Below are 13766 nucleotides of genomic sequence, written 5' to 3'. Positions count from 1 at the left end.
TTAAGTGTTTCGGTCTTAACGATGCTATTATTTCTACTAATTATTTGACGAAGAAGAGAACACAGAATGTTTACGTTTTCTGGCGAGAAATCGAGTTTGTAGAGAAACTGTAGTATTTGATGGAACACCAAGATCGAGCGTAATAGCATAATTCTAGGGTCGTCGTATCCTCTTGAAGCGACGAAGCATCGCACTATAACGACACGATCGCCTCGCAAGTGTGGTAAACAAGCAAGTGCCCGGTGCTTGATCGGTACTCTAAGTTATTTGAACTAACGCAAACATAGTTTGGCGCGTGATCGAGCAGATCGAATTTATCTCGAAGATGGATTTTCATTACGGAAAACATGGAATGAGAAATATCCTGATAATATTGAACAAATTGAAAAACTACCTACTTACACCTTACAACTACCTGCTTTTATTCTTCTTACCGTGGAGTTTTATACTAATTGTCACCACTGTGTGTCGTGTTAAGCGCAAAACAAAATATATCCTCTTTTTCTGAATGTAAGTTTGTAGGATCATTTTATTCGAAAAAGCTGTGTTAAACATACTGAAACGAAGGAGTTAAAACAACGTAAGGAACTTTGTCGTTACCCTGAACATTTCGTACTCGCAGCTGTTTTAAATATTACTTATTTTTTCTGTATATTATATGCATATTATACGCATATAATTTTTATACCTATATTATATGTATCTACACTTTTAAATTTTCCACGAGTGTATGAACATCCGCGGCTCTACTTATGGTTCACAAGTGCCAGAATGAAAATGGAGTTTCCTGTTTTAATACGTTAAGTAGTTTTAATCGTCTTAGACCTAGGGACTGTGTGTTACCGTAAAATTAATTCTTACGCAGATGCTAATACAATATTACGCAAGTGTTGCGATGTATGGAAGGGTGGGACACGTTTTAAGACTTGAAAATAACGGCTTATGCAAATACGTGTATGCAATATGTACACTATCTGGTTGAAAGTAAATGTCGCCTTAAACCCCTCAATTAAATCAAACTGCACTGCCGAGGATTAGTTAGATAGATAGAAATGCAATTTCGTCAGCATCTCGAAAGAGGGAAAAGATGCGATTCCATTACTTTCCTAGGACGTAACTTTCCTGTAATTCTCTTACGAAGATGATGTCGACGATTCGTAGCCCCTTTCTCGTAATTAGTTTTTCTTGGCTCGTAGGCCCGAAGTTACTATCAGTATATCGGCGGGCTCCTAATTTCGTATCCATTGCACGAATTTTTCGTGCTTTTCCGAAGAAATGCCTCTAGGGAGCCTAAGCGAGTGATCTTAAATACAAAACTCGTTCCAAAATATTGCAGGATGCTATTGTCTAAATATGCGATTGTGCGCCAAATTCAGCGTACGCGGCTGTTTTCATCGCGCTAATCGTCCACGTGTTTTTCAATAACAGCAACCGTAAACGCGTAGCTTTTAATTTTTATTGGTCTACCACTCTGTCGCAAGCGACTCGTAAGCACTCGTTTGTTTTATCGAAAGTCGAAAGTTAAAGAGAAGGGATCGCGTCAAGTCACTGACGACACGTTCAGTTTAGATTACTTTTCTCTTAGACCCAAGAACTCTATCTTTGTACGACAAAGGGAAAGGTTGAAGATAATCAAGTTAGTGTCTCAGGGGAAGCTACGGAATAGCCAATGTTACGAAAGATGATCTCGTTCGATTCCTTCTTCCCACTATTTTACGAATTGCTGTCGCACTCTCGCGTTACGGTTATCACGATGAAAGTTTACAAGGGCTCCAATACACCAGAGGCAATTCGGTTTCGCGCGTTATTAACATTGCTAAGCATAATATCGATATACGAATTAACGATGACAACGTCAATAGGCGCGGCAAGTATGTACCGAGAGACTCTTCTATATTAATTTGCAGCTTGATCGAGCGTTTGGTAAATAGCGACACGTGCCGATAGTCTGAACTTATTAAACATCGTGTCGGAAAACGGAAGCGATAAGACAAAGGCAAACACGTTGTAACCTATGAAATTTTATACAACCAGATATAGTTCAAGATTGTTTTAAATATAAAATTCTTTCTTCAAACGAAACGTCTAGATGAAAGATAGATATGTATATATATATATACATGTCTGATCGAATGACAGTACACAGATAATCGATCACGCGTTACGTTCCTTTTCGCAAACCACCAAATCCGCTCGAGACTTTTTATATTGACAAATCGTTTCGTTCTAATCCAACGACGCGTAAACGAGGGTCGCCTTGGAGCATCAGGATTGAGCCTAATCGAATGGTACGATGCTTGGTATGTTCGTTCCTTTGCACCCCTTAAAAGCTTACGTGTATGTGCTTCTGTTACGTGGTTGGAATTCTATTATATAATATTTTCCTACAGCTATACTCGGGTCAATCCATCTTGCCCGAGACATATCTTCATACTTTTAATATAGATATTTTCTATATACACCACCATGCGTCGGTATTTGGACTATATGATATCGTAAACGTAGATGTCAGATATGTCTCATATGAAACTTTATAATCTGATTTTTATCTTTTGTTTTGTTTAGAGAATTATATACAGTTAATTAATGCTCGCGATTCGTGACTTGTAAAATTCCGCTAATGATATTAGTTCGATTGCGTGCGACATACGGATGAATAAGTAAACGGAGTCAAGTTACATCTCTCTGAAATTTCATAATCTTTTTTGTGAAATGGCATAATCGCGCAACTTGCGATTTCTGAAATTTACTTTTTAATTAAACTCGTTACGTATATCAAGAAGCAAACACGTCTATTAACATTGACAACTTGTATAATTTGTGTACGAGTGACTGAAGTTTTTCAATTCGTTTATTTTTTAAATAATTGAATAAGCTGATTTGATCAGATGATTTTGTTGAATATACTTACGGGTTCCATCGAAACGAGTGGCGATAGTATCTAAGAAAGTATTTTGTGGGGCGAGGAGGCCCTTCCTGACCGGCATTGGGGCCGCCCCGCCGCGCTGTCAGGCGCTCGAATCTGTAAAATAGCGAAGAGAATTTTGTTTCAGTCCAAGTCATGCGATATTCTTGCACCAATTATGCGCTCGACATGTATGCACACACTTATACATACGTAAAATGTAAATGCGCATATTCGGATATAAAGCTTGAGATCGTTTGTGCTTTATGCATAAGCGTGCCTAAAGCTTTGGAATATATGCATGAGGAAAAAAGGTCTTAGTCTTCGATAGGTAGGTCAGTGGTCCAATGAAAATAAAGGATTGCGTGTAGTGCGGTAGTTGCAGTGATAGATGATTGCGGTTTAAGCAAACTAGAATGAAGTTATTTTTAGACAAGAGTTTTAATTTAACACGTTCCGAAAGCGGCCACACAGCTTGTATAGAATATGTACTTCGATCTTTTTCTTATTCTATTTTTACACGTCGATCTTTGCGATTCTCTGTGGTTCTCTTTAGCGCGACTTTAATCTTTTCTTTCGTTTCAGATATACACGCGCAAATTATGTTTTTGAAAGCCGTGCAATAGTCGTATATTTTTTGACAGGAAATTCCATACACGTTCCTCGTTCGTGTAATTTTATGAGTAGGCGCAGAAATGCATTTGCAGCAACAGGGATCTCGTTGAAAAGCGTGGAAGTCGGTGATATTCATAGCTTTTCATTATTGGACAGTTCTATTGTTACTCACGTTCTTCAATGGTATTTGTGATTTCTGGAATTAATCCAACTGAAGTTGTACTTTTCTTTCATTCGAATTATCCATGGATACAGGTCGTTAATTTATAATTATAGTAATGTAGTTCGCAAGGAATCTCATATTTACGTTATCGCGGTACTATGTCACCGTATCATAATATCGTATCTTAAACGCGGCTACCATCGAAACATATTCTACATACTGAGTTAAAATTTGGTTACAGGTTCGATAAAACTCTTCGATTATTTCTGAGAACGCTGGAAATAATATTCATTCGATTCAACGAGGATAAATCAAAAGGAGAGGGGATGTCAATTTTTAATGGTGAGTTATTTATTTGTAAATAAACAATAATATGATTCGCGAATGAAGAATTAAAATGAAACACGTTATATATATATATATTAAAAACGCATAGCAAACCAATTAAGCATTAATGCTCGTTCCTGCGCTTTTTGTCATTATTCAGCGTGGAAACATTCATTTTGACTTGCTTGCCAGCAAGTGCAATTAACCTACAGCTTTGTATAAAATAACCCATCTAAAGATTAACGTGCGATTTAATTTATTTGCTTCTTTTTGAGGGAAAATTAAAAAGAAAGCTAGAACGTAGCGTTTCATTTATTCGCGAAACAGGTGTGATTGATTTATAAAGCAAATCTATATATCCGTATAGCGATTCGGGCAATGTAACAGGTGTGAGAAGAGGATACGGTATAGGATATATTCATTACGTGTATATCCTCTTGTGTAAAATAGGCTAATTTGCCAAACGACTCTGTTCAGTCACTCACTTCATTAGAAAAAATTGAGCATAATGTTTTAAAAGAATTGATTCGAAACATTCTAAAAAATATTTACTTTCTAAGGATCCTTTGTTCAAGGATCACCAATTACATCGGTTACGACACGTATCTACCGATTACTACTTAATAGATCGAACAACACTGCCATCGTTTCAACGTTTTCAAGCTGCTAGTTATAGTTTTACGAAGCTCATTTTAGTCTTTAGACACGAAACACGGTCTTATAGAATTATGACAAAGGAATCTAGGATAAGCAGTGATTCGTTTAAAATGACGTTTATCTATGCGGAAAAGATTGCATTTTGTTGTTCAATTTGCATGCAAATAGTCGAGTATTGAAATTAGCAAGTAGAATCAGTGACAGATACAGACCTTATCGAGAAAAAAGTTCTACCTCAGTGGCAGAACATATTAGGCATTGTATCGTAAACACTACACCTATTTTTGTATCCTCTGCTTTAGGTGTCCCACTAATGTGCACTGAACACGTTTCAGGAGAATCGCGTATTCGTCCCGTTACGACTGATTCGAGGCTTTATCGCGACATTACCGAAGAAATCGGGAAACACGCGGAACGTTTGCTGGTACTCGCATAACTGACCGAGTCGAGGGGAGAAATTCTCTCTATCCTGATGGCCCGGGCTCCTGGCTGACTTGCGCTCCGCGTACCTAAGCGCAACATGTGGTAAACCGTTGAAGGTATACACCCATACACTTATTCTACTCTGTACATGCAAGCAGGTTTGTACGTGTACTCTGATAAGTACACTAATGCGAAACTGTGTAACCTGCACACGCACGCGCGTTGATCGTTTCCAAACGCGTGTGTACCGCGAGTCATAAAACAGGGTCAAGATTTCAACCGAGGATCAAACATGTTGGTTGCACAGTCTTTGATGATTATCTCAGGCAGCATGATTGATGGCTCGTGTCCTGTTCGAGAAAACAATCGAACGATCGTTGATGTAAATACGAGCTTTTTGATCGCGTTCGAAACCGCAAATACATCTTACTTAGTGGTATGATTTATCGGCATCGATACATTGAATAAGAAATTAGGAAGCCTCCCGCGTTCTTCGAGCTATTTCCGGATCGTACTTTCTTATCGGTTACAATCTTATGTTAAGTATTTTCATAGAAGTCCTTTCTTTGGTGGAAACGAAAGTGAGACGTAGAAACTCGAAGATCGTAGCGGTTAAACAATAGAAACACGGCCTGGAATTTTTCTTCATGATACGTTGAAAGATTAAAGGATTTCGTTGAGGTAAAATTAGATTAATTCCTGAATGTAACTTATGGAATGAAATTGCGGAAATCTGATATTTTATACCTAACTTCGACGCGAAACGCAATGCGTAAAAACATTTGACCTCTTCATACGAGAAGAAACTAATTAAACTGTTATTCTGTTTTGTAAAGCAGACAGGATAAAAAAATAGTGTCATCGTGTAGTATTAGTTTCTTGAACAGAAGTAAACTTTTGTAAAAGGTTATTATAGGAATTAACCCAATACCGTTTTATGGAAAAGACGATACGGAATCCAAGACGAATTATTTAAAAGAAAAAGATACTCGAAAGATTCCCAACGGCTTTGAAAACGTCCCGTTTATTTCAGCGAACTTTTCTTCTCGTTATGCGAACGTGCTTTGCTTAGAATTATCTTAAATAACTTAGAATATCTCGTGTCTTTGTCTAGGATTTGCAACGAAGCGAGATTTTTATTTTGTTAGCTTTCGTTCTAAAAAGACGCAACAAATCAACGCGTGGATAGCATTAAATATCATATACATAATATCCTAAACGTTATGAAAATGGTAATATCGAAGCATGTATGATACCCGCCTCTAGTGAGTAGGATATTCTATACTCACATATGCATATTGCTCCTATAAAGGAATTCATTGTTCCTTCAAAGCCCATGTTAGTAGACTATATATGAATTTGCTTCTTATCGCGGTATCGTGAATTTTCCAACGATTTTCCGTCTACAGAGAAATTTAAATTTACTTCGATAGTTTTGGTTAAATTTACTTAGATTTTGTCGTTTATCGGCTAATCGCAACACGATGTACAATTCTGAGTGCATAAATAGGAACAGAACTATCTATTCGCAATTATAGCGGACACCTAAAGAACACATAATTCTCAGGCTGAAACGTATAAAAGAAAATAAATAATTTCACTTAAATTATCAGAAGAACGTGTACTTATTATTGTACCTATTTATGCCACCACTATACTATATACTGCCACTTTATTATATATCCGTGTTTATTTAGATCAAAGTTATTTCTTTTCCAATCAACCTGTTTCCACGGAATATATGCGAGTAGAAAGTACCGTAATAAATGAAACGCGATCATAGATAGGGAACTCTGAAAATTACCATCGTTGTGATTTCATGCACCGTTTCATCGACTTTTCCCTCAACTCGATATATGTATTTGTGGTGATTGTACGTATGAGTATATATTGAATGAAACGTTAACTTAGGTCAGTTTCGTAGTATTGTATAATATGACCGCACCGAAGAGGGTCGATGACTGTATTTGCGTGTTAGACCATCGTGAACGGAGCATACAATCTGTAGGCGTCTCTGATATAGATCGTTGTGAAAAAAAATCCCCTTCGACTGTTTAATTCTATAGTCTGTGGATTTAGCGAAACATGGACAGTAGAACCGGTATGTGACATAGCAGACGCGACAGGAGTCAGAAGATTCAGACCAATGAAGAATCAATGGTGTCTTATTAGAGTATCGTCTTCGTATCATTTTCATTTTTATATTAATTTCCGTTATTTGTACGTATACATCTTTTATAATAAAATTTTCCCGTTCGTTTGTCATCTTTGCAAATTAAATATTCTTCGCTCGAACGAAAAAGAGTTTCTTCAAACGTGATGTACGTAAAAGGCAAATCCGACATGTCGGCCTATTTTCAGGCACGAATTCAGCAGCGACGTCAATGCTCTTGCGAGAGTAGCGCTTGGAGGTAACATATCAGCTTGCAATCAGTTGGTAATCCCCCATTTCATAGAAAAAATTTCAATACGTCAATTCCTTCGATATTTTCGCGAAAATCTATTTTGATCTCTTCTCGAATTTTTTTCTTAGCTTTCTTCTTAAGTGGATTTCACCTACTTTATAGAACCCCACTTCGTCTGCCACAATGATGTTCGATATATTTTCTATAATAATCCAAGTAGGGTTCCCTTAGCCGGGTCTCTATAAAGTGCGCGAGACTAAAATCTTTCACGAAGTGGAAAATATATTTATTTTTCTATCGTATACATGCTACAACGGATACGAACGTGGAATTTCAAACGCGAATTTACAATTGTTCATCATGTCGAGAAAAATATCAACTCATGATACAAACGAATGAATGTTTTCTGCTTATATAAGATGGAAACGTAATATCGAATAATATGCAGCAAAAAACGCGATATTGATAGGCTGAAGAAAAATTAATCTATAAAAAAATGCCTGTGTTGCACGAAAATTGTCAGTGTCAGTGGGTTATCCGGACAGCACGGCGTATAGACGGCGCGTGGTCACGAAGCAGGGTCCATATAATCGATACTCTACTACTTCGAATACCTGACTCCGTAGGGAGGGATGGAGAAAAGGAGACGGATTGAGATAAAAAAGAGGCAAGAAGGTTCTAAGGATACTTACCATTCTTTTCCCTCCTGGTTTACTGAAGGATCTTCTTTGCTTCCCCAAGGAATGTTCGAAACAACAAAAAGTCGTACGAACAATTTCACCATGAACGATGGTAAAATTAACGAGTCCATTTTCCGTCCTCTTACCTCCCGTTCTACTCAACCCTTACTTTTCTTTTACCTTTGAACGAGAAACTGACATATTCTTGGACCGTAGTTTTCTCGCAGCGAGAAAAGACTTGTGCGAAGAATTGTGCTCAGAATAAATGTATATTATATAAATGTATATGCTATAATAAAAGTACATGCTCAAAACGTTTATTTTAGTTTAAGCACGGAATGTATGGCAGCTTTCTGGATGCGCTTTTGGGTCGCAGGGAAGTTATTCCGAGGTTAGCCGACCTCTTGAAAGCTCAAAGGAGTTATTACATCTTTGTACAAACAACGCTATCGTTGCAGACAGAAATTTCCTATTGCTTAAACGTCTGAGACATTAGAAATTTTTAATAAGTCTTTGAAGCCGATAGCTCCGGTACTATTATATTGAATTCGATTGTGATTCTACCACCCACGCTGAGGTATTATGTTATAAATATCTATCAATAAGTTCTTTGGTTCCACGTGATCCTGGTGTGCGAATATCTCTACCGGTGAACGAGGTTGCTAAAATCTCCGCCGTGGCAAATAACTCGCTGACGTTTAACATCTGTAATTCTCTTTTAGATACCGGTCGGCCTGGTCTGTGTTTTCCAGTGGTGCCAGGTGCGATGGCCGGACGGTATAACGACGTAACGGCTGCCGCATTGCCGATGTCGTGTCTACAGTAACTACGGTACATGGGGTACGTATACCCTCGTGTACACCAACCTCTGACTCTCTCTAGAGGTGGACGACTTATCGACCTGGTGCTAGTCAGGCCTACCACCTTTATCTCGTCAGCAGGTTCAATCACGAAATTTATTACACGATTTGATCGCGTGAGTTTTATCAAACTTAAATCAATTTGAGATCGAGCTGACCGAGCAAACGCGAAACAGAACGATCCTCTGCGATAATGGTTAATTTTTATTTCATTCGTTGCTGATCGTACCCAAAATATTTTCGTAACCGAATCCTTTTAATTATATTATAACGTATGCTATCGATGCTAAGATGAAACGGAGAGAAGATAAAAAATCTTGAAAATGTCGACAGATTTGCGATATGTGTTCTACTCTTTAGCTCACATTCCCAAGAGAGGGTAGTACCTTCGTAGTGTTTGACGAGAGGCCCTTGTCCTTCTAGGTCGTCTCTTAGAGTGTTTGCGAATTAGGCCGCGACCCCGTCTCCGTCGTCGCGAACCACGATGGTTCTGTGGTAGTGGTTGCAGAGGGGGTTGTGCCGCGAAATTAGAACGTTGCATTCGTGAGGGTCGTCGCTGTCTCGCTCCCGTAGCGGGGCATCAATAGGAATAATACGAGGAACTATGCGATGCAGCTCGCACATAGGTAGACGCGAGTGTAACGACCTTACACCCCCGCAGGTAGCGGGATCGATGGGCTTCAACTACGTGCAACCTCACATCCGCAGCTCCTACCGCGGGCCAACTTCCTCCACCGTGTTGGCTGTCCCACTTTTCTGTCGCATTTTACTACTACGATGTAACGTTGTTTCGCACCTTACGGCCACTGCTTGTCGATGATAAGGGAACTTGTACTGTTTCGAATAGAAACGGTTCTGCCGCGACAGACAATGCCTAGCAACGAGGCAAGGATTCTCAAACACAGAAAATCATCGGATGTTTCATTAAAATTTGAAAATACACTGTTGGAAATAACTTGGTATATAAATAGGGTGAATAAAATCAACTAGTTATTTGTTTAAAATATATTGTAAACGTTTCTCATAACGATAGTACGGTCTGAGAATTTTGGAATCAAATTTCATAGAAACGATGAATTAAAGTCGATCGTATCGTGAAGTTTTATTCCCATTTCTCTGTTGAGTAGAATGTGCTAGTATTGTGTTACGTGCATGCTGATATGGCAAACGCTTCACTAAGAAAGCAAGTGCGTTATTTACTCCAACAATGGAGCTACATGTTGTAATCGTGACGTAGATTATATCGTGATTGTTGCAAAGGTGTACTCGTTACGCACGTTCCATTTTATAAAATAGATTTCCCCGCAAAAAATTTTAAAAAACGTGATCCTTTTACTTCTTCTATACGAAATGGTTAAAATTCAAAATAGATCGCGCGAGAAACATTCAAAAGATTCTTATTTTCACATTATATTTTATAAATATAGAAGATAAAATATTATGTAGAGTAAGGTCGATATTTTTGAACTATCAAACGAAAAAATTCTATCTAGGATTGTTTCTTTGAGAACCTTCTACGTTAGTACGAATATACAATTTCACCGAGACATTATCACATAATTCTAAGTAGATTCCATATTTTTGTCTAATTCCTCGAAGACGGTAGATAAACCATCTTAGTTCGCTTTAAAATCTTTCAAAGTTTTCAAATTCGCTTTAAAAAGATTATCACATATACATTACAAAACGCCTCCGTTGGTGAACAAATAAAATCTACATATCAAGGTCGAATATCAAATCGTTCTTGAATTGTGCTTTAACCTCGTCCTTGGCAGTGTCATCCGAGTTGCTCGAACGAATTTCATTCATTTCTTCTTTGATACTCGTTACAGTCTCAGAGACTTCTGTATGTTTTTGATTTCCTTTGTACTTATCACGTTCCTCCGTTTCGGAATTTTCGCTTTCGCTCATTCTACGTTCATAAGCACGCCTTTTATTTCGTAATTTACGTTGGTTCTTTTTACGCTGACCAAGAATACTGGAGTTCGATCTAAAAAAATTAAACAAGTTGATCGATGTACATGATTATTAAAAAAGAAAGTATCGATACAATCGCTATTGTGATAGTACCTGAATAGTTGCCGCGATACTACGTCGTTGAATCGTACTGTCTTTTTTAAGCTGGAACAATCTAATTCAGAATTTAAATCCGGTATCGAATCGTAATGGCAATCTACAGACGATGCAGCCGTTCCAATTTCATCGGCACTCGATTCGGATACTGAACGCGAAAGATTATGATTGCGTTGCGATCTTAATATACTTTTTGGGAATGTACCTGTTATATTATTACTTATCAACTCATCTCCGCTGCTCTCTGAAACAGATCTAGTCTTTGTTACAGTATGACAAAGATTTGGTCGTTCTTCCATCGGTGTTGTACTGTGTCGTTCAACTTCATCGTCCGTATCTAAATGGTTCGGGCTAATATTTATAACGACACTATCACCTTCTGTTTGCACGTCGATTCTTTGATCCGCCTCGAAGTCATCGGCCTTACTCTGTAAAGCACGAGTCGATGAGTACAAGATAATCTTTCGCTTTAACTTTTATAGATATTTAAAATACTTACCGTTAATTCTTCTAGTTGATTCTTGAGAGACGCAACAGTAGGAAAATGTTTCTGTTCCATGAACTCTTCGTCTATACCAACGTAGTACTGTCCTAAATTTTCCACATCTTTTAACGTAATAGTAAATACAACATTGTTATCCCACGGTTCGACTGTGACCGAATCGGGATTTACAGAATTCTCGGTTATTTTTAAACATAACGAATAGTGCTGTGGAAAAAATCCTGTACCTACAGATGTTAGTAAAGTGTGTATCCCTAAATTATTTTGTAAAATTCTATAGCGAATAGAATCTGGATTGACATTTTTTACATTTACAGTAATCGTTAATTGATTCTTATATATATTACAAATAAATGTTGGCAGTGAATACTTAATGCTAGGATCTAAAAATGTGTTTATATCTTTTTTGCTAGTCCGTAGTTTCGTATCACTAGAATCTTCTACATTTTGGCTCTCATATTCCGTTTTTGTAGTTGCAAGCACTGTTTCACATTCTTCAACTAATTTAGGTGTAGAGTTACTTTTATGACTCTGACTAGGAGAATCTTCCGTGGAGTCTTCTAGTAGTAGCGGCACAGTAGTATCAAAATTACAAGGATCACTATTTACTCCACTGTCCTCTTTGATATTAGATACCGATACCACTGGTTGTATAACTGGTAGTGTAACAACAAGCTTCTTGTGTTTTGCATCAAACTTAGCATTACCCCCATCTGCATCCACACGATAAGGTAGAGGAAGCTCCAATAAATATTTTGCAGGTTTTATGCTCTTTATGCTGAGATAACGTTCTTGTACATCTAGAGAAGCATCAGTGGCAGTTTTTAGTAGGGGTAGATCTATAGTGATGATTAATCTCTTAGGTACCGTAGCATTCATTTTTGCATTTCTGTTAGTGCTAAAATCTTCCAGCTCTACGTCAGATTGGTGTTTTACAGAAAATTTTGGTGTAGTAAATTTGTTATCTGTATCTGTACTTTTATTTGCTTTTTTGTTATAATATTTGGTAGAAGATGACCGCTTTGGCGCTTTCTCCATACGCTTGGGTCGTGGTTGTCTGCTCTTGTCGTAACTGGCCATTAGTTTTTGATAGATTTCTGGTTCTATATCCAACTCCTCTTCAGGTTGACTCTTGGATGGTTTTCTGATCACAGTTGGATGGCATATTCCTTTGTATCTTATCTGTGGAAACTTTATATTTTTCCTATCCAATTTGACCTAACACGTTCAATAAAAATCAAATGATAAAGACAAACAGATAAGTAACTTTGTACAATGATCCAAGAAAATAGTGGTACTTACATTAAAATTATTTTCGATACCGTCTATAGCCGTGCTGTTTACGATTTTGCGAAGTTCTGCGTGTTTCGTCGATAGGAAAATGGTATCAGGATGAAATATCACATCGAAGACTTTGCAACGTACATTTTTTTTGTCAAGGTCATCACGAGGTGGTGTTAACAAGTAGGGAATAGACCATTGTTGTCCATGATGACCTTGTTCGAAGGAAGGTTGACTGCTTGGCGGATCTGTAAGTTCGCTCGTGCAAATATTTAGGAAACATTTTTTGTCTCCGTCTACGCTGGTTTTTATGACGTAACTAGGCTGTGGAGTAACGAATGTAACGTCGACGCCCCGTTTCTTCTCTAACAACGTAATTTCTTTTTGATAGACCTCCATATTTTTCGGATCAGTCACCTCTTCCACGTATTCGATCAACATCTTGCGGAACTCCTCCTTTTTCAGGCACTCGGTCAAATTTTTCAGCTCTTCTTTGGTCACGTCTAAATCTTCCCAATTTTTCTTATGCATATCGTAAGCGTCCATCTTTCAGTCCAATAGTGTTTACAAATAAAGTCGCAGTAGAATGATCGCGAATCGCTGTACCACGTGGACGGTTGCGCCACTACGCCGGCCGGTTGAATAGCGGTCAAACACGGAACTTCCAAACGTCTAATGGCGTTCGCGCCACTTTTTTCTAGTATTCTCTATTTTAGCGCTATATATCTCTGTTCTTTTTATATTTACTGTTAAAACAAAACCTTTTCTCCGACCTCTGACAAGACACTTTACCTTTTTTCACTGGGAGAGACAGTATCACGTAGGAATATCGCGTGAATCTGCTTAATTTCAACGTTTCCAATTGTCAGTCGAAC

At 37.9% G+C, this 13766-nt stretch overlaps 2 protein-coding genes and 1 long non-coding RNA gene across 7 annotated transcripts in view; 1 reads left to right on the top strand and 2 right to left on the bottom strand.

Annotated features, from left to right (window-relative positions):
- The window catches only part of LOC126922681 (potassium voltage-gated channel subfamily H member 8), a 28641-nt gene extending 23619 nt beyond the window's left edge, over positions 1-5022 (bottom strand). For all 3 annotated transcript variants that reach the window (XM_050735477.1, XM_050735478.1, XM_050735479.1), the window contains exons 1-2: positions 4880-5022; positions 2912-3022 (exon numbers count right to left, since the gene is read on the bottom strand). In XM_050735477.1, coding sequence (XP_050591434.1) covers positions 2912-2987 — 76 coding nt within the window. In that variant the 5' untranslated portion in view covers positions 2988-3022; positions 4880-5022. The remainder of the gene's footprint in view (positions 1-2911; positions 3023-4879) is intronic.
- Positions 1-9655, top strand: part of LOC126922754 (uncharacterized) — a 35251-nt gene extending 25596 nt beyond the window's left edge. Inside the window, exons 2-5 of the long non-coding RNA XR_007712918.1 lie at positions 3925-4025; positions 5003-5206; positions 8898-9015; positions 9459-9655. This is a non-coding gene — a long non-coding RNA (uncharacterized LOC126922754). The remainder of the gene's footprint in view (positions 1-3924; positions 4026-5002; positions 5207-8897; positions 9016-9458) is intronic.
- A 370-nt stretch (positions 9656-10025) lies between these two features.
- LOC126922689 (protein kintoun) lies at positions 10026-13480 on the bottom strand. 3 transcript variants are annotated; one of them, XM_050735494.1, is made up of 5 exons: positions 12913-13480; positions 11608-12828; positions 11314-11536; positions 11106-11256; positions 10026-11025 (listed from the first exon to the last, which is right to left on the bottom strand). In XM_050735494.1, the coding sequence occupies exons 1-5, from the start codon at positions 13435-13437 to the stop codon at positions 10749-10751; spliced, it is 2397 nt and encodes a 798-aa protein (XP_050591451.1). In that variant the 5' UTR covers positions 13438-13480; the 3' UTR covers positions 10026-10748. The 3 variants fall into 3 exon arrangements, with proteins under 3 accessions (XP_050591451.1, XP_050591452.1, XP_050591450.1); XM_050735495.1 differs by having other exon boundaries at positions 11329-11536; XM_050735493.1 differs by having other exon boundaries at positions 11106-11536; positions 12913-13479.
- Positions 13481-13766: the final 286 nt, after the last annotated feature.

The sequence above is a fragment of the Bombus affinis genome, chromosome 12 (genome assembly GCF_024516045.1).
Source record: "Bombus affinis isolate iyBomAffi1 chromosome 12, iyBomAffi1.2, whole genome shotgun sequence".
Classification (NCBI taxonomy): domain Eukaryota; kingdom Metazoa; phylum Arthropoda; class Insecta; order Hymenoptera; family Apidae; genus Bombus; species Bombus affinis.
Note: the sequence above shows the minus strand (reverse complement) of the source record. Positions and strands in the feature narration are given on the sequence as shown.